At 37.6% G+C, this 19731-nt stretch overlaps 1 protein-coding gene across 7 annotated transcripts in view; it reads left to right on the forward strand.

Moving 5' to 3' along the window:
- The window catches only part of LOC101266703 (actin-related protein 8-like), a 63012-nt gene that overhangs the window by 9552 nt on the left and 33729 nt on the right, over positions 1 to 19731 (forward strand). For 4 of the 7 annotated variants that reach the window (XM_069292312.1, XM_069292315.1, XM_069292314.1 and 1 more), the window contains 5 exons: positions 7442 to 7523; positions 7643 to 7785; positions 13942 to 13989; positions 14065 to 14216; positions 18788 to 18857. In XM_069292312.1, coding sequence (XP_069148413.1) covers positions 7660 to 7785; positions 13942 to 13989; positions 14065 to 14216; positions 18788 to 18857 — 396 coding nt within the window. In that variant the 5' untranslated portion in view covers positions 7442 to 7523; positions 7643 to 7659. The remainder of the gene's footprint in view (positions 1 to 7441; positions 7524 to 7642; positions 7786 to 13941; positions 13990 to 14064; positions 14217 to 18787; positions 18858 to 19731) is intronic. The other 3 variants (XM_069292313.1, XM_069292316.1, XM_069292309.1) reach the window with 2 other exon arrangements.

Here is a 19731-nt window from a genome sequence, read left to right on the forward strand (position 1 = left end):
GTTCTCGACTCCTTTTGTCGGAACAGAACTTTTGGCGACTTGCACAGTCTTGAGTCTTTCTTGCATTTTTGACCATCTCCAAGGTTTCTCAAACTAAATTCGGACCTAAAAGATATGTCTTGCCATCTTCAAACTGAACTTTTGGCGATCTATGCCTTTGCCAATATAAGGACTTGAATGGTGCCATCTAGATACTTGAGTGGTAGTATCCAAAGTCCGAGGCATATGTCCTCAAGAATCTGAATAGTTCTTTTTGGCTGACCATCGGTTTGGGGATGGAATGTCGTACTTGAACGGATTTTTATCCCAAGTACCTACCTTCCAAAATTTAAAATTGAATTGAGTCCTCGATCCAAGATGATACATACTAGTACCCTATGCAAGTGGGTATCTCCTTTATGTATAGTTGAGCATATTTGGTGAGCCTATCCATAACTATCCAAATGGAGTCATGCTTCCAGAAGGTGTGTGGAAACCAATTTGATTAAAAAAAAAGTGTGAGGATGTCCATAAAAATGTGTTTTCATTTCCATTTTGGTGTCACAATGTTTTGTGCAAGTCCTCCTGTTTTTTGGTGCTCGACTTTGACCAGTTTGGAATTAAAGGCTGTGTCGCCAAGGCTTGAAGGTATTTTCTATAAAGTGGTGTTTTAACCGACTTTGTTGTATAGGGTAGATTGTTGGCTAGTCAAGAATGCCCACATTTAGAAGATGAATGTAGCGGAAGCGAGGATGCTTAGATAGATGTGTGGACATACTAGGAGAGAGATGACTTTTTAAGAAAGACTAGGAGAGATATGATTAGAAATGAGATTTACGGGATAAGGTGGGAGCGGCCTCGTGGAGGACATGATGAGGGGAACGAGGATGAGATGGTTCGGGCATGTGAAGAGGAGGTGCATGAATGTGCCAGTAAGGAGGAGCAGGAGCAGGGGGCTAGACGCTTCTACGCTTCTCCTTTTTAGTAATATTATTTAGTAATGGCCTAGTTTATTTTTTTCTTCTGTGTTTATTACTATCTGTTGCTCTATATGTTTTGTATCGTGATTATTGCTGTCTTATTTTCTTATAATCGTGTTTCAAATTATTCTTTGCTTTTGAGCCTAGGGGTCTATCAAAAACAACCTCTCTACCCTACAAAGGTATAAGGTAGATGTAAGGTTTTGCATACATCCTACCCTCCCCAGACTTCACTTGTGGGATTGCACTGGGTATATAGTTGTAGTGATGAACTCTTCCGTACTTTTTCATATGCTTCCACCAATCGAGATCTTTCAAAGCGTGATACATCTTGGTGGAACCAGGATGCACCAAGTAACTAGAATAAGGCGTGCCATCATGCCATTCATCTGAACACACCATCATTGACCAAGGTGATTGTGGTTACTTCTCATTGTGAAGATTGTCTTTGAGTATACTCAAGTAAATGTCACCATATTGCTTTGCCTTGATTTGTTTCACTCGTGGTGATTAGGGGTGTACAAGGTCAGTTTGGTTTTTGATTAAAAAAAATCTAAACCAATTATGTCGGTTTATTAAATCTAAAAACCAAATCAAACCATATAAAGTTGATTTTTTCGGTTTCGACTTTAGTCGGTTTTCTCGGATTTTTTTCCGGTTTTTTCGATTTTATACAACTCAACGGTATTTGAAAAAGCGATCTAATATTTTTTCACTTAACCCTGTGATAAACTAAACATAAAAGTGTCAAGCGAATAGAAATTTTCGAAAAAATTGTAAAATTCACATGAATGCAAAATATTTTTTTGAAATATCAACGTTCAGTATGTTGAATTAATAAGATTAAAGGCTGGAGGCAAACTGAATATAAAAAACATTTATAAAGTAAATTGTTAACTTCGAATTTGAAAAACTATAACAATATAATTGTAACTTTAGATCTTAATACAAAATAAAATATTTATAATTTTAACAAGTCCAAAATTGAAATAAAATATATAAACATTGAAAACTAAAAACTAACTAAAAATATATTAACAAAGTATATTAAATGTAAAGAATATTTTTTTTACCTATAAATAAAATAATTTTTTTTAATTATATGTCAGTTTGGTTTGGGTTCGGTTTGACATTTTTTCTTCTAATACCAAACCAAGAGTGGTCGTTTTTTTTCAACCACCAAACCAAACCACAAGTCGTTTTTTTTTCTCGGTTTGATTTGGTTCGTCGGTTCGATTTGACTTGTTATGTTATCGTGTAAGTCAATACCTTTCCAACTTCTGCTTCTGCAAGTCAAATCCCTTGGTTTGCAGTTTGCTAGCTCCTCAACCTAACTACCTATTTATTTTCTGGTTAAGGTTTCTGCTTCCACATTCACAATACTCAGATGATATAAGATAGCACAGTCATAGTCTTTTAATAGTTCGAGCCAACTTTGTTGCCTCAAGTTTAGTTCATTCTGCTACAAAAATATATTGCAGGCTTTTGTGGTCTGTGTATGTCAAATAGTTCACCGTAGTGAATAGTGACACTAAGTTTTCAAGTCAAAGATTGGCTAGAGAAAAAATTACCTCGAGAAATATGGGGAGGGGTTGATGGATAATTCTTCTCATGGTTCTTTAATAGCCTTGAAGTGCAAGCAATAACTTTTCCTTTCTGCATTAGTACACAACCCATCTCCACATGAGAGGCATAGAGTATACGGTGAAATAAGCAGAACTTGTCAGCAAGGTTAACACTGGTGATATGGTCAAACATTTCTTGAGCTCTAAAAGCTTTCTCACTAATGTTGGACAATTGGAATATGACTCCCTTTTGAGTCAATTTTGTCAATGGAGTGGCCAATGTAAAAAAATTCCTCAATGAACCTTCGGTAGCAACCTATCGAACTCCAGATGCTGTGTATTTCGGTGGGTGTCGTTGGCCTTGGCCTACGTTGCACTGTTTCTACATTCTTGAGATCAGTTTTTAATAACCTCCCCCATGACTACTGGCCTGAGAATGCTGAGTTCTCTATCCATAACTCATTCTTCGATAAGAACTCATAATGTGAGTAGCGAGTCTAGAGGTTGTCTTCAAAATATCATCATTTGTGACCTTCGACTGTTGAAATCGCAACCTTGAGTTTGTCATTGATAAGTGCATGAACCTGGCAACTGGTCAAACAAGTCATGGTTGCGAGGCAATGTATACTTGTTCTTGATTGTAATATTGTTCAATTGACAGTAGTCAATGCACATCCGTAATGAACTGGTTTCCTTAACAAATATGACCGGAACACCCCGTGGTTGGAAACTTGGTCTTATGAATCCTTTTTCCAGGAGGTTCTTTAGCTGCTCTCAGTTCCATCAATTCTGTTGGGGCCATCCTGTAAGGTGGGATAGAAATAGGCTGTGTCCTTGACAGGAAATCAATACAAAAATCGACTTTCCTGTTAGATGGCATCTATGGTAGCTGGGGTAACTAATCGGGAAAGGCTTTTTTTTTTTCTTTTAGAAGGTAAAATTTGTGTGTATTGAATAAAAACAGTACATTGGTTGCAGTGAGAACCATATTTACAACTGTCACAAAGAAGGAAATAGAGATTAAATCCTAACAGGAACCTAGGATATCTATAATGGATTCAATATCCTCTAAATACATCGGTATCCTCTAATTGAGAAAGATTTCTGGGAAATTATTCTCAATTGGCACAGACTCCAGATCTGGTGATTTAACTTCTGTATTTTGCAGTACTGCGACATAAGCCAAGTATCCTTTTCTAAATTTCTAATCATCCACTTCACATTGAGATAAGAAATAAGCGTACCCGCTGGAACCCTCAGATTACCCTTGATTTTAAAGGCGGCTCGTCTGGCAAATTGAATCTCACAAACTTGGAATGGCAATATAGTATTGCAGCTCAAATACCAGTAGTCCTCGGGCTGGAGATGGTGCAGCCGTGGTAGTTGTAGTTATGGAAGCTGTTTGTTGTGCTGGTGTGCCAGTAAATCTCTGCCAAAACATAAGGCAATGTTTCTGGATGTAGTCCACTCTTCATGATGGTAACATACATTTGTGCCCACGGGACATTCGCTGGATTGTCCCTTCCCACGTGTCGGAAATTGATAGTTGCTGCGACGGCTAACTCATGATTCTCCGATCTTGCTTGGTAAATCCCCTGTTACCTGGTGTCTATCGATTCTGCTATCTAAAACCTCAGTTATGGCCAACCTTTGTGCACCAGATGAGGACTGGACCCTTGACTGAGCCTTGCTCTGGTGGAGCCCTTCTTGGAGCACCACTAAACATATTGGATGTTTGAGCTTCTTGTTCTGATCTCTCTCTCTGCCCTACTTTCCTTTTGCCACTCTTTATCTCTGGCAAGGTTGACAATGTATCCAAAATGTTGCATCAATTATCGTCTCAACCACATCTTTAAACAAATTGTATATGCTAAACCCTGCACAAATCTCCAAACTTTAGCTCTCTCGTCCAAGACCAAGTGGGACGCACATTTAGCCAAACGGGTTGAATTGCATGCTACACTCAAGCATGTTCATGATTCTCAAACTTCGAGGCATAAGCCTCTCGTTGTCAGCCGACAGAAACGATTCCATAGATCTCTTGGTATTATCATACAATGTCACTGGTGGTGCATCTTTCGGATGCTTGGACTCACACAACCTGTGCCCAGAATTGGCCACATCTTGCACTTGATACGCAACCAACTCAATGGACCTTCTCCCCGAAACTTTCATTAGTCTGGGAGCTTTCTGAGGTTCCTTGTTTGCATTTTATCCCGTGAATAATGGAGGTCAAGGATTAAGGAACTTCGTCATTAAAGATGTCGTACTACTTTTTGGGCTGCTTGCCTCTGTGGGAATGCAAAATCCCTCTGTAAGATTTCACCTTAAATCTGTAACCACCCCTCGTGCTCTGTAAGGTTTCACCTTAAATCAGTTGGCAAGACAACTGGATTGTTGGTACCCTTTCTTGTTCTGGCTCTTCAACTTGCTTGGAGACTTGGTGAGCTCTTGCAGCTTTTCTAGAGGCTCGACCTTGGCCCCAACCTCTAGGGGCAGCTGGAATCCCAGTGACATCAGGCAAAGCTGGTGCTTCTCTTGTGTTTCCAAAGATTGTGTGTGTACGGTTGTTACTTACAAGAGATTACATGCGAGGTTTAACGCATGATCTTGATAAAAATGAATGCGAGACATCCTAAATATCACTGCAGCCTCTCTGTTGCATATGTGGTGCACAACACACACCCATATGGCAGACTCTGTCAAACACAGCTCAGTGACTCCCTAAAACTCCTTAACCAGGCTATGATATCCAGCTTGTGATGATCTAAATTAGAGGGCCATGACCGCATCCAACAGCCACTACCCAGGCAAACAAACCCTTAACCTGTAACCCCTATTACCTACTGACTATGTGAGGCACCAATATCATGACATTAAGTACATTTATTAGCGGATTATATTGTAAGTAAATTCCCATAACATGAATCCCCCCAAGGGCATAAGGTACACGAGACATATCAGAGTACAGAATAACATCAGCCTTTTCAGAGTGCCCAAAATATACAAGTCTCAAAGGACATTTCAGCTTATCGTGTGAAAGATAACAATTACCAATACCACGGAGTAAAAGTGGGGATCATCACCGGCAAAAAAGTTGGATCTCAAACTGAGTTCTTTGGCTGAACTTCGGGACCTGGAACCAAGTTCGTTATAAGTTTCATAGGCGTCCACTTAAGAAGGAAGAAAGAAAGTTTAAGAAAACGTGCAGTTTAATAGTAAATCATATTTCTGAAGTGTATCAATATAATCTCAAGAATCTATAATCTAAGAACAAATATGAGCAGAAAAAGCATACCTGATTGCATATAAGTGGATTTGGCAGCACTGGGTGGGTCAAGCTTGGTCAGGAGTCGGCCTTTTGAATTTCACCTGGAGATGAGGTTTCTCTGGAAGCCGTTTCTCGAATGTCTCCACATTTCAGCATATTAGCCGAATGCCTTGATGACCTACACGTTTTCCTCCACGGCCTCTTGCTAGAAAGTCATGTAGTTTCCAGCAGGTCTCCTTTGTATGTCTTGCCTTTCCATAATAATCTCAGTGCAAGTGATTTTTATCAGAGATGATCGCCTTTGGTTGTTCATGAGAGATAATTGGTCTAGACTTCTTGGTTGGAGCCTGATAAAGCATGACAACTTTTCGGCGCTCCTCCTGTTGAACATAGGAGTATGCATCCTCAACAGAAGGAAAAGGAACTCTGCCAAGAACTTGAATCCTGGTCTGGTCATAGTCTTGGTTCAAACTAGACAGAAAGCCATAAACCCGTTCCTATTCAACGAATTCTTCAATAAGAACTGCATACTCACTACTTTTTGCTTGGAGATCCTCATAATAGTCTATCTCTTGCCATAACTCACTTAATTCAGAATAATAATCAGTGGTGGTCAACTCACCTTGCTTTGTGCCATGAATTTTATTCCGAATTTCAGATCTGCTCATTTTCTTTGCAAGAGCAAATACGTTTGGTTGAATTCCAGATTTTTTATTTGTCTCAGCTGTCAAGTAATAGATATTGTTTGGGAATTCGTGGGTGCATAGTGTTCAGGAGCCATGTCATAACAAGTGAATACTCAGAATTCCATTGACCATCATTAGATGCGGTTGGTTGTTACTTCTCTTCATTAATATAACCAAGACACGAACCGCACTGATTTGTCAAAGAGAATTATTATCCACTCATTGTGTGTGTGTGTCCCCCCCCCTCCCCCCCAAAAAAAAAATAAAAAAAATAAAAAAATAAGTTAGACCTTAAATTAGAAACATACATTTTCCAAAGTTCAGAAAGAGCGTATCTTCAAACTTGTCCCTCAGAGAAGATAAACTGAAGGGCATTGCTGAAGAAAGGTCTAACTCTTCGAATCCTATCTTCTGTGATTGAAAAATCTTTAAATTGAATGGGTGGATTCGGAATAGGACTGCGACCCTAGGGGGAAAGAACTTAAAAAAGCCACACTCGCCGGTGCGTAAGATGACCTGTCGCCTAGCTACGACTGTTGGCAGCTGGTGCGCCAGCCTTTGCCGAATCTGTTCTCTAGGATTTTATCTTTAAAGGGAGAGGAAACTTATGGTGGTATTAGTTTTTCTAGAACATTAATAGAAGGTAACAATAAGCGAGGGAGAAAATTGGAGCTTTTTTTTCGAGAAAAAGGAACCCTAGTGCTGCGAAGGAGAAAAACTCACTTCTCAAGTTAACAATGAGTCGTGATACCATGAAGATTCTAGAAGAAGAAATACTTATTGTAGTTCTTTATATCTTTACATATATAATGAATCCTATAGCTAGTTAAGGTATGACAATTAATTACAATAAGGAGAACCTCAACTCGTTATTTTGATAATGTTTAAGGTTGTTCGGGGTACGGGTACTACAAGAGAATTGCTCAAGTGAAATGATTTTCTTACTTTCAAACATTGTAGGCCGTGTTAGCTTTATTTTCTGCAAGGGAACTTTCCGGCATAGTAGTCCATATTAGGATTCACTAGACATCTGTTGTTCCAGGTAAGGTTTTTCAAAGTAGCAAGGATATTTCAGTCAGAAAGTTTGTTTCTCCACTTATTTATTCTTTCTGATGATGTAATTTAATCATAAATTTCTTGTGATTTGTTGGTTTTTTACAGTTCGTCATGGTGAAATCATGCACCTGGTGGGTGTGAATGCTACGGAAATTGGAGCATTGAAGGTCATGGAGTTCCTTAAGAAACAGCTGGAAGATCATAACATATACTATGGGAGATATTTCACTGATAAGGCATTAAGAGAGGTATTTTTACTGTCTCTGTAGGAATAACAGAGATTCTTTAACTATAAAATTTAGTGCTGCATAAAGAAGATGAAGGAAATACTTTGTAGAAGTGCACATTTATTAACGGGAAACATCTGCTACAGACTCAAGAAGATAATATCTCTCCATGACTCCCACTTGACTAGAAACTAGAATTCTAGTGGTAGCAAATTAGTTATTAAATAACAACCTAACAAAGACTCTTTCAACTCTTGTAAAAGACTTATTCGAACTCAATAAGCCCTTCTGAAACCAGGAGATGGATGAAATGATGCCAAATATGGTGGAGGTTAATACCATCATGTATATTGTGGTCAGTTTGGAAGGAAAGGAATGGTAGATGTTCTGAAAATAGATCCAATTCCGTTCACAAGGTCAAATGGAATTGTATAGTATCCTTACAATTTTTGGTGTAAACAGTTGTATATAGTAGATACAACCAGATTGTAGATTTGATAGGAAGCTTGTAACTAACACTTTTTGGTGGTGACCAACATGCCCTTAATGTTGAAGATACAATCTTACCAGTTTCAAAAAAAAAGAAAAGGAAAAAGGTCAAAAATACCCTTAAACTATCTGAAATAGCTCATTATATACCCTTAAACTCTATTTTGGCTCAAAACTACCCTTCCCGTCAAACTATTGGGGGGAGGGTGGTCAGAGATCGGGTGAAAAAATAAAATTTTGAAATTGAAAATATTTTTTTAAAAAATTAATGTTTGTTTTCCTAAAAAAAATGTAATATGAAATTGGAGGAGAGCTTTCGAAAATGTTTTCCTTAATTTTTGAAGGGAAGTCATTTTCCTTAATTTTGAGGAAAATGAGTTGATTTGGAAAACATTTTCCAAAACTTTTGTCCCAACCAAACATGAGAAAATTGGAAAACATTTTCCGGAAAATGTTTTCCTTCATACCAAACACACTCTAAAAGGAAAAGGGTCAAAAGTACCCTTAAACTATTCGAAATAGCTCATCTTGACCCTTAAACTATATTTCGGCTCAAAACTACCCTTCCCGTCAAACTATTGGGTCAAAAGTGACCTTCTTATTATCGGAAGTTGTTAAATTCTACATGTGCAACATTGACTAAATCCCTAAAACTTAATTACTCATTTTCCCCTCATTTCATTATTTTCCAAAACAATTTCACCCTTCTCCCTCATTTTGCGTCTAGGATTTCACAGTTTTCTTCGTCGGTGGGTTTCAAAGTGGATATTCGTGGTTGTAGGTGAGTAAACTTTTTTCTTATTTTATTGTGTTTACAACCACGAAAATCCACTTTGAAACTCAGCTCCGAAGAAAGTTATGAAACATTGGCCGCGGAATGATGGGAAAGTTGTGAAATTCTAACTATCATACTTTGAAATCGTAAATGTAATTAAATAAGAAAAAATATTTACTAACCTACAATCATGAATATCCATTTTGAAACTCAGCCTCAAAAAAAGCTACGAAGCCTTAGCTGCGAAATTAGGGGAAAGTTGTGAAATCCTAACTATCATGCTTTGAAATCGTAAACATAATAAAATAAGAAAAAATATTTACTAACCTACAAGCATGAATATCCACTTTGAAACCCAGTCACGAAGAAAAGTATGAAACCCTAGCCGTGAAACGAGGGAGAACAGTGAATATACCATTTCTGGAAATAATGAAATGAGGGGGGAAGTAATTAGGAATTAGGGATTTAGTCTATGTGGCAGTGGAACCTTATTGACATGCAATGTGGCACCCACATGGCATTTAACAACTTCCGTTAATAAGAAGGGTACTTTTGATCCAATAGTTTGACGGGAAGAGTAGTTTTGAGCCGAAATATAGTTTAAGGGTAAATATGAGCTATTTCAGATAATCTAAGGGTATTTTTGACCCTTTTTATTTAGTCTACGTGGCAGTGGAATCCTATTGGCATGCAATGTGGCATCCATATGACATCTGTGTGGCATTTAACAACTTGCGTTAATAAGAAGGGTACTTTTGACCCAATAGTATGAGGGGAAGGGTAGTTTTGAGCCGAAATAAAGTTTAAGGGTATATATGAGCTATTTCAAATAGTTTAGGGGTTGTTTTGAGCCTTTTCCGAAATAAAAATGATGCCGAATATTATGTGCTTTGATCCCATGACAAACATGATTTTTAGCTGTTGCAATTGCTGATAAATTATCACAGAAAATTTTTGTTGCTCCCTTTTGTTCTTGGTGAAGATGAGCAAGTAATTTCCTCAGTCACAACACTTGACATGTTGAAGATGCCGCTGCAACATATTCAGCCTCGGAAGAAGACAACACTGTTGTTGATTGTTTCTTTGAGCTCCAAGTAATAGCTGCACAACCAAGAGTGAAAAGGATCCCAGAAACACTCTTTCTATCGTTCACATCCCCTGCCTAATCACTATCTGGAAAACCATAGAGATTAAGATCAGGTTTTGGAAAGTACCATAGTCCAAATCCTGTAATCCAGCAACATAGCGCAAGATTCTTTTAGCTGCTCCAAGATGATGCTTCGAAGGCCTATGCATAACCTTGAAATCATTCCTACAGAAAATGACTAAACTTCTAAAATAACTTCCTTCAGATTTTTCAATACCATCATCAAGTTGCAGCTGCTCATTTACATTCAAAGGAGTAGCCACTGTTTTGCAGTTAAGAATGTTAAATCTTTTGAGAAGATCCGTGGCATACTTCCTTTGTGATAGAAAGTTCCATCTTGTTCCTGCTTCACTTCAAGTCCAAGAAAATAATGCAACACTCCTAAATCCGTCATTTCAAACTTTTTCATCGTAGAAGATTTTAAATCACATACAAGAGAGTATGATGAACCCATATAGATCATACACCAACAATAGATCATTTTCTTCATATTTCTTCACATATAAAGTTGGCTCTATCTTACTTCTTTCAAAAACATTTTCTCTGAAATGTGAGTTGATTTTGCTGTACCATGCGCGAGGAGCTTGTTTTAGCCCATAGAGTGCTTTCTCAACTTGTATACTTTGTTCTCCTTTCTTTTCTCTACATAACCATCTGGCTACGTTACATACACTTCTTCTTCCAAATCACCATTAAGGAATGCAGTCTTAACATTAAATTGATAAACCTTCCAATTTAATTGTACAACCAAATCTAAAATGATTTGTACTGTTTCAAAGCTAGCAACTGGAGAGAAAGTTTCGTCAGAGTCAATGCCTTGTTGATGCAAATATCCATTTGCGGCCAATCTTGCTTTGTGTTTCCGCACACTTCCGTCAACATGGTACTTTGTCTTGAACACCCATTTTACTCCGGTAACATTTTTTCCATTTGGAAGGCCCACCAAGTCCCATGTCCCATTAATCGTTATTGCCACAAGTTCTTCCATTGCACACCTCCTTCCATTTTTGTTGAAGCTTCTTGAAAGCTAGCTGGTCTGCACCGAATAAAGCAAAGGTACATGTTTCATAAATATTTAAAAGTGATCTAAACTTTCGTGGAGGAGTTCCACGGGTTGTTCTGAGTCAGGCACCAACAATGTTAGGATGCTACACCTTGGATTTGTGTCGCTGGAGTTTCTTGAAGAGTGGCTTGGTCTATTAGTAAGAGAATGACTATTAGCAAGAGATTGACTTACTTCTTCACTAGGAAAGGCTTCATCTTCCATTGTAACTTGTGAACTTCTATTGTTGCTTTCCAATTCCATCATGTGTTTTCATCAAATACAACTTCTCTCCTGATAATCACCTTACCATTTGTCGAATTATATAATCTAAAAGCCTTAGATTCAGAGCAATACCCGAAAAGATGCTTTTTTCAGATTTTTCATCAAGCTTTTTACGATGTTGAGAAGAGCATGTGCAGTACAACCAAAAATTCTCAAATGACTTACCCACGACTTTCTACCTTTCCAGATTTCAAAAGGTGTCCGACCGATGACTGCTTTGGTCTGGAGAGATATGAAGCAGATAAACTGCAGTATGAGCCCCCTCAGCCAAAAACTGATTTGGAAGATCTTTATTCTTTAACATGCTCTTGCCATCTCCAATACAGTTCGGTTCTTCCGCTCAGCAATCCCATTTTGCTCCGGAGTGAAGTGCAGTCAATTCCTTGTGAATTCCATTTTCTTCACAAAATAACTTAAATTCTGATAAGAACTCACCTTCTCTGTCGCTACGCAGAACCTTAACCTTGTTATCGACTTGGTTTTCAATCAGGGCCTTGAATTTTTGAAGCTTGCAAAAGTTTCTGATTTGATCTTCAAAAAATATACCCAACTTATCCGACTGTAATCATCAGTTAGTAACAGAAACTATCGAGGACCAGCAAGAGATTTTGTGTCCATAGGACCACACAAATCTACATGAATAATTTCAAGACAGCTAGTAGCTCTTATGGATCTTCCGATAGGAAAATAATTCTATGTTGTTTGCCATATACACAACCTTCTCATGTAGTTTCAGCAGATCCTATATTTGGCAAACCATGAACCATCTTATTTTGACTTAGCAATCTCAATCCATTCATATTCAAGTGTCCATATTGCAAATGCCACAACTTAGATTCGTCAAGATTTTTCTTACTAACCATCAAGGCTTGTTCAACTTTTGAAACTTCGAGTGGAAACATTTTATTATCTGTCATGTCATGATAATATTTGGTAAGATTTTATCAGACTTCTTATTCTTGATAACACATGAGTCATATCATCAAACAAGACAGAGAAACCACAAGACAACAATTGCCCGACAGTTAGTAAGTTATGTGCCAAACTAGGAGTAATAACACATTTTGAATAAGTTTCACTTTGCCTTGACTTGTCTGGACAACAATAGTACCTTCACCTTCGACTTGAATTTCCTTATTATCACCAAGCCAAATTCGCCTTTCTTTTGTCTCACTAACTCTTTAAATCCTTTTCTTTCACTGGTCATGTGATGGGATCAGCCACTATCCACAAACCAAACATCAACTTGATCTATTTTAATAATTGTAACCCTACACTCCACTTCTAAGACTATTTGTCCACCCAAATTGGCTTCTAGCTCTACCACGTCCTCTGCCTCTAAAAGAGCCCCTGCCACTCGTGCTCCTTGCTCTAACGACTTCTCATTCTGAATTGGATGCTCTTCCTTCACTTGAAAAGCTTGTTCTTCAGTTTTCTCTGTTAGACTTATTGATCCGTGGCTCATGAGATTGCAAAGAGCCCATTAGGTCATCAAATGATAACTTAGATATGTCTTTTGATTCCTCTATGGCTGCAACCACATGATCAAACTTTGGGGGTGAACTAAAAACTTTTGAAACTACAATTTTATAACCAATCTCTTCACCAAATGATTTCATTTGACTTACAATTCCACTAACTCTTGATAAGAAGTCCTACATAGATTCATTGTTTTTTCATGAACATATTGTAGTTTCACAGTAATTACCTTTGACGAACCTTGGAACTTAGTTTTCAAAATCAGCCAAGCATCTCCCACTGCATCCGGCGCTGCTACATCAGTGAAGATGACCCATCTTCGATTAAGTCCCACAATTCTTGCGACCTAAATATGGTCTTCATCTTGATGCTTTATGACTCATACTTCTCACCATTCAAGGCGAGTATGAGGGGTTGTGAAGAAGAGGATGTTATACCATTTGCTGCCATAACTCTTTTTTTTCTTATATTTCCCTCTGGCTGATCCGTATCTCCTTAATCGCCCAGTCAAAGATCAAACACTTGCTCTGATACCAGAATGTAGGAAAAAACGAGAATCTTTAACTACAAAATTTAGAGCTGCATAAAGAAGATGAACTAAGTACTATGTAGAAGTGCACTTTTTATTAATGGGGAACATCTGCCTCAGTTAGATAATGTCTCTCCATGACTCCCTCAAGACTAGAAACTAGGATAGTGCCAGAAAATTAGTAACCAAATAACAACCTAACAAAGACTTTTTTAACTCTAGTAAAAGACTTATTCAAACTAACAGTAAATAATAAGTAACTTGGTGACTAACTTAGTAACTGAGACTCCTTTTTCGAATCAATTCTCAATAGTTTCTAACTGGTAAATCAAGGTTCTAGAATCAAATCAAATGTCTTTATAAAATTTTTGCTTAAATTTTTGAACTGCCATGTGTCACGTCTAAATTTTTTAAGTATATTTTCTGATTAGGAGGCTATGGGCTCAAGCACGGCTGCTAATTTTTTGCATTCGTGCAAGGTAAGACTCCTTACATATGTTTTCTGATCGAATTGTTTTTTAATCTTTTGACATCCATCATGTTTTGTTTTGCAGATGAGCTGTTATGTAGCTCAGGATTATGAAGCTGAGCTATCATCCAAAGATAGCAAACTCATTCTTGTGTTACCGGATGATAGCAACATTACTCTTTCTGTAGAGTGTTTCAGAACCGGAGAGGTTCTGTTTCGGCCATATCTTGCAAGAATGTAAGTCTCCAGCATATAAACTAAACATACTCCAGTCACATTCCCCAAAAACTATCTCCTACCTTCTAGGAGAGAGAGAACCCTCTTTTCCGGTAGTTTGCCTGAGACATACCCTTTTCGATACCTTTTCTTTCTTGTATTCTCTACTCTTTGTTGCGGCTTTGGGGAAAACAAGATATATTTTAATGCAGGTTTCAGATCTTTCGACATAACCAAATGGAATGCTGAGGGTTCTGTTTGGTATGAGTGGGTGGAGAGAAGTTGGAGAATGATGAGAAGAAGAACTATAAGCAGCAAGGCACTGGATTTGCTCACTTCTTAGAGAAGCATCCACTGATAATTAGAAGAACATTAGGAGATGGAGGTTTGCTGACAGAAAGGAGGAATTTTTCTGTACTAGAAAACACAATGATTACGGGAGATATATGAGCATTAATGATTTGAATGCTGGGGAAGATCTGTATCATCATTCCAGAACCCGTCTTAAATGCTGGATGGTACAATTTAGCATTTAAGATTGAAAACTTCATTAAATGCCTAAAGTACTGGTACCAACGATCCTATCAAGAGCTACAGAACCCAAATATCCTTATGCAAAGGTTGTGAGAGACAGCGAATGACTTACTAAAATTCATAGAGATACGGAGATGACAAGCAAATCAGACAAGCAAGAGGATGGGCTAATAAGCAGGTGCCGTGTAGGATATTTGGAGAAGGCCAACAAAGAATCATCTTCCTTATCCGAGATTAGAAGATGGTCATCCTCTGAATAGAAGAAGTCATTTGGAGTCAATATTTATGAGCTATATGGAAATATGTTCCTCTTTGAACTTTCTAATAAATTCATGTTGGAACAAACCCTTCAAGGCCAGTGGAAATGGGAAAACCTAGTTTTCAACTTAGAATGGTGGATTCCAACCCTAGGTTGTGAACCAATCTCCATGGAAGTTAAAAGACATGGATCAAAATTATAGGAGCCCCTCTTCATTTTTGGCCACATCAAGTTTTTGCAGAAATTGGACAACTCTGTGGTGGATGGGTGGCTATTGAAGAAGATACAAAACCATATGAGTGGGCAAGAATTTTGGTGGCAAATGATGGAAGAAATATATCAAAAGAAGTTTCAATTATGCGTGACGAAATCAAGTGTTTTTCCCCGATATGAGTGGAAAGCAAAGCAGGATTTGAAGTTTTGCCGAAAAAAGCCTCGACTTTTACCGAAGAGGATGACACTGTGATAAATTTGGATCATAATATAAACCAGAGAGTAATAAGGAGTAACCTCTGTCTCAGCTCAGAAATTCCTTATAAATAGGGATTCTAGAACAGAAACTCATGTGGGAAGAGAAAAGCTATCAAAAGTGGTGGTACCCACTACCCATTGACGTATGTGGGAGGTACATACCCCTTTTAATGAAGGATGATTCTTTGGGCCTCAATGAGAGGACAATTTTTTTTTATGAACCAGTGGGCTTGAACCAGCAAGTCTGGTCTTTTTTAACAACATAACAATCTCAACACAGCCCATCTTTAGAGAGGATTGGTCTCTTAAAGATACAGAAAGCCAATTCTGTATGGAGCATAGAACAAAACAGAGTAACATTCAGGAGATGTCAATAATCAGTTCAAGTGATGTTTTGATAGATGCAGTCTTGCAAACCACAGATCCAAAGTCGCAAATCCTGATCAGGGACGGGATGGAGAAGGTGTATAATAAGTTGCAGACAATACACTAGAGCAAAGATTAGTGTCCTCCATTGAAGAATGGAAGGTTGAAGAGGCTGAGCTATTGTGCACACAATAACAACATTTAACTACAGAAAAAGATAGAGAGATGTCTGTTTGGGTAAAACAAGATCTGACCGTCTAGGGAAATTACTGGATGTCGACTTCCAAGGCCATGAACAAGAAGCTCTGGAACTTCTATTACAGGTGGACAGTGCCAGACAAGCCAGACATCAGGATGCTGTTGCGGTTTGTAAGAAGACAAGGTTCAAAGGTTCTAAAGGATTGAAAAGTTTAGTAGCATTTAATGTGAAATTCAAGGCGGGGTAGAGAAAGGGGGGAAAATTTCCTTACCATTTCGTGATGCAATTCAAACTAGCATCATGGAATGTAAGGGTTTTGAATAATAGAGATAAGAGGAGGATTATCAAGAACATTGTGGGGGACTTAAAAGCTGACATTATTTGGGGGGTATAGGGTGTGTGTGTGTGTGTGTCAAAGGCATGTTTGGAGGCGAGTGGGACAAGAGGAGGGATAGTGATGTTGTGGGATGGTAGGATATGGAAGGGGGAGGTACTAGAGACGGGGACATATACTTTCACCTGTAAATTTGAATCACAATTGCAGGACTTTTCGTGTTTATGCACCCAATTGCTATGTGGAAAGAAGACTAGCATAGGAAGAAATTGTCTCTATTAGAGGATAAATAGAAGGTCCATTGCGCAATATGTGGGGATTTCAATGTGGCCAGATATGCTTCAAAAAAGAAAAATTGTACTAGGAGAACAAAAGGAATGAGAGTTTTCTGATTTGATTGAGGATTTGAATCTAATTGATCACCAATTCGGAAATGCTAAATTCACTTGGTATAAAGGGGATAATCATCAAATATCTTCAAGAATTGACAGGATAGTTTCATAGATAGAATTAGGAAGTGGTGGGACTCATTCGATTACATTGGGAGACCTGACTATTGTGTGCTTAAAAAGCTGGCCGTTGTGGAAAATATTGCCACTGATAGAGGAAGATGAAGCAACGGAAAAGGCAACTTTACTTCTGAACCCGGAGGGTTTAATAAAATATGTAAAGATATACCGGAGACGAAGGTCAAGATCTGTTTGGCTAAATTAGGGGAACAAGAATACCAAGTACTTCCACAAAATGGCTAACTAGCAAGCTGGAAGTCTCAGTACCTCTCCTTGGAGGAAGACTGACTTTGATCAACTCTGTGCTTGATGCACTTCCAACATATATGATGTCTTTATTTCCTATTCCTCTAGGCGTCATCAATAGGTTGGATAGCATCAGGAGAAAGTTTTTGTAGCAAGGAAAAAAGGAAAGGAAGGGGTACTAAGTCAAAATGGAAAAAAGTGATCAATGATAAGAGAGTTGGGGTTTAGGGATCAAGAACCTTAAGAATCAAACTATGCTTTGAGAATGAAGTGGCTTTAGAGGTATTCCAACGATGATCACAATTTATGGGGCTTAGTCATAAAAGCAAATATGAAGAAAGTGACAATTGGATGACAAAGGAAGTTACCACTCCCTATGGTGTTAGTTTATGGAAATCCATCCGATCACTATGGGATGAATTCAAACCAAACACGAAGATTAAAGTGGTAGATGGTGCTAAAACTAGATTCTGGAAGGAGGATTGGCATGAAGCAGGAAATCTGGAGACACTTTTCCTAGACATACACACTCGGGTTTTTCAGCAACAAAGTACAATAGCTGAACAATGGACACCTCATCAGTTGAATATTATATTTAGAAGGCACCTCAATTGTAATGACCCGGTACGTCATTTTTGAGAATCTTGAACTATACGTTTAAATTGAGTTAATTAATTGATGGGTAAATTGGTATCTATTGTAACGACCCATTTGGTCGTTTTAGTTTTGGAACTTTTGTTTCATAAAATATTTTTTTGATAAATTCTAAATGGATATTTTGAATTATTGTAATTATAATTATAAAATTAGTGGGTAGTTTTAATAATTTAACTAATTAGTGGTTAAACAAAATAACAGTAAAAAAAATTAGTGGGTCACTTCCACCACACTCATAACTAGTCCTTATAATAATTAGGGTTCCTATCTTGATTTAGAACTCAACAGAAACTTAAAATATGGCGGCACAATCATCAGTAATTAGGCTGACAAGTATTTCCGGTAAGTTTAGTATGCAGTTTTATGAGTATGAACATATGTCATAGGATTATTATTATTATTATATTATTATATTGAAATTACACGAGAGAGACAGAGAAAATTATCACACTTTTGATAATTCTAAAGCGAGTTTCAATTTGTATCTGTTTATAATACTCTTGCATATAGGAACTAGTATTATAATATTATTTCGGTCGGAAAATTAAGAGTTGAATTGCTGCAAATTGGATTAATTGGTCATGTTATTATTACTGAGGGTAAGAACAAAAGTGAGTGATCCAATCATTGCCAATAATAAGGCAATGATTGGCAGTGATGATAAGATTAATTTGATTTACATTGGCGGTGATAGTTGAATGGAATTAATATGGGGTTTTATATTATTTTGTTATTAGAGGTTAATGATTGCTATTAATTTTGGAGTGGTAAAGCTCTTTTTGGTCATCGCATTGATATATATCCATGTTCCAGCATATTGTTACTTAAATTTTAGGGATACTATATTATATGAAAGTTATTAGGGTTGTATTGTTTGGAGAAATTAAGATTTACCCATAGATTTAAACTTTAGGAAATTGATTATAGGATGGTGTGAGCTTTTGAATCTAGGCTTAACCTATAGTAATGTGGGTGTTGTTAGTTTCGAAACCTTATTATGAATATATACTTGAATAGATTGCATCGATTTGGAAGGTCAACAGAAAGGAAAGGCTCAAGTCCCAGAGTGATTATTCGATTGGTTAAGGCAAGTGAATTTCTAAACTCTTGTTAAGTGTATGGAATGCGTGTATTTCCTTGTGGTATATGTTTGTGAGTAACGGGATTTGGTGATGGGTTGGCTTGTACACCTTGATTAATTTTAATGATGAAAACAAAGGGTAATAAAAGGCAATGTGAATAATTGATTGTGTGTGATGTGCTGATAATGGAGAATGGTTCGAAAGGCTTTTTGAATCATTATTGTTGTGAATTGTGCAATGTTATGAAAATGGTGATATTCTCTTATTTGTGTGAACATGTCATTTGCATTATTTTGAGACATGATGGTGAAAAGTGTTATATGCATTGAGAAAGAATGAGAACTTAAAGAGGATGTACCATTTCGAGGGACGTATCGCGCGCCGCGATGGATACTATATTTCGAGGGACGTATCGCGCGCCGCGATGGTTACTATTATCGAGGGTCGTGTCGTGCGCCGCGACAGATGCATGGACAGATATGTCCCCCATGGGTCCCGGACTGAGAGACAGCGGGTGTGTATCACTAGGTCAGACATGCATCATTATACTTGACATTGCATTCCATTACATTGCACATACTTATCATTAGTGAACTTGATATTGTGTTTTGCTGATCTAGTGATTGCCTTTTTGCGAAACTTGTGATTGTTGAATACTGAGCTTGTTATTGAGGATATATAATTTGTTGAAGTGTTGTTGTTGAGGATATGTAATTTGTTGAAGTGTGTTATTGAGGATATGTAAAATTGTGGAAGTGTTGCTATTGAGGATATCTAATTTGTTTAAGTGTTGATGTTGAGGATATATAATTTGTTAAAGTGTTGTTGTGGAGGATATGTAATTTGTTAAAGTGTTGTTGTGGAGGATATGTAATTTGT

Source organism: Solanum lycopersicum, chromosome 12 (genome assembly GCF_036512215.1).
Source record: "Solanum lycopersicum chromosome 12, SLM_r2.1".
NCBI lineage: Eukaryota > Viridiplantae > Streptophyta > Magnoliopsida > Solanales > Solanaceae > Solanum > Solanum lycopersicum.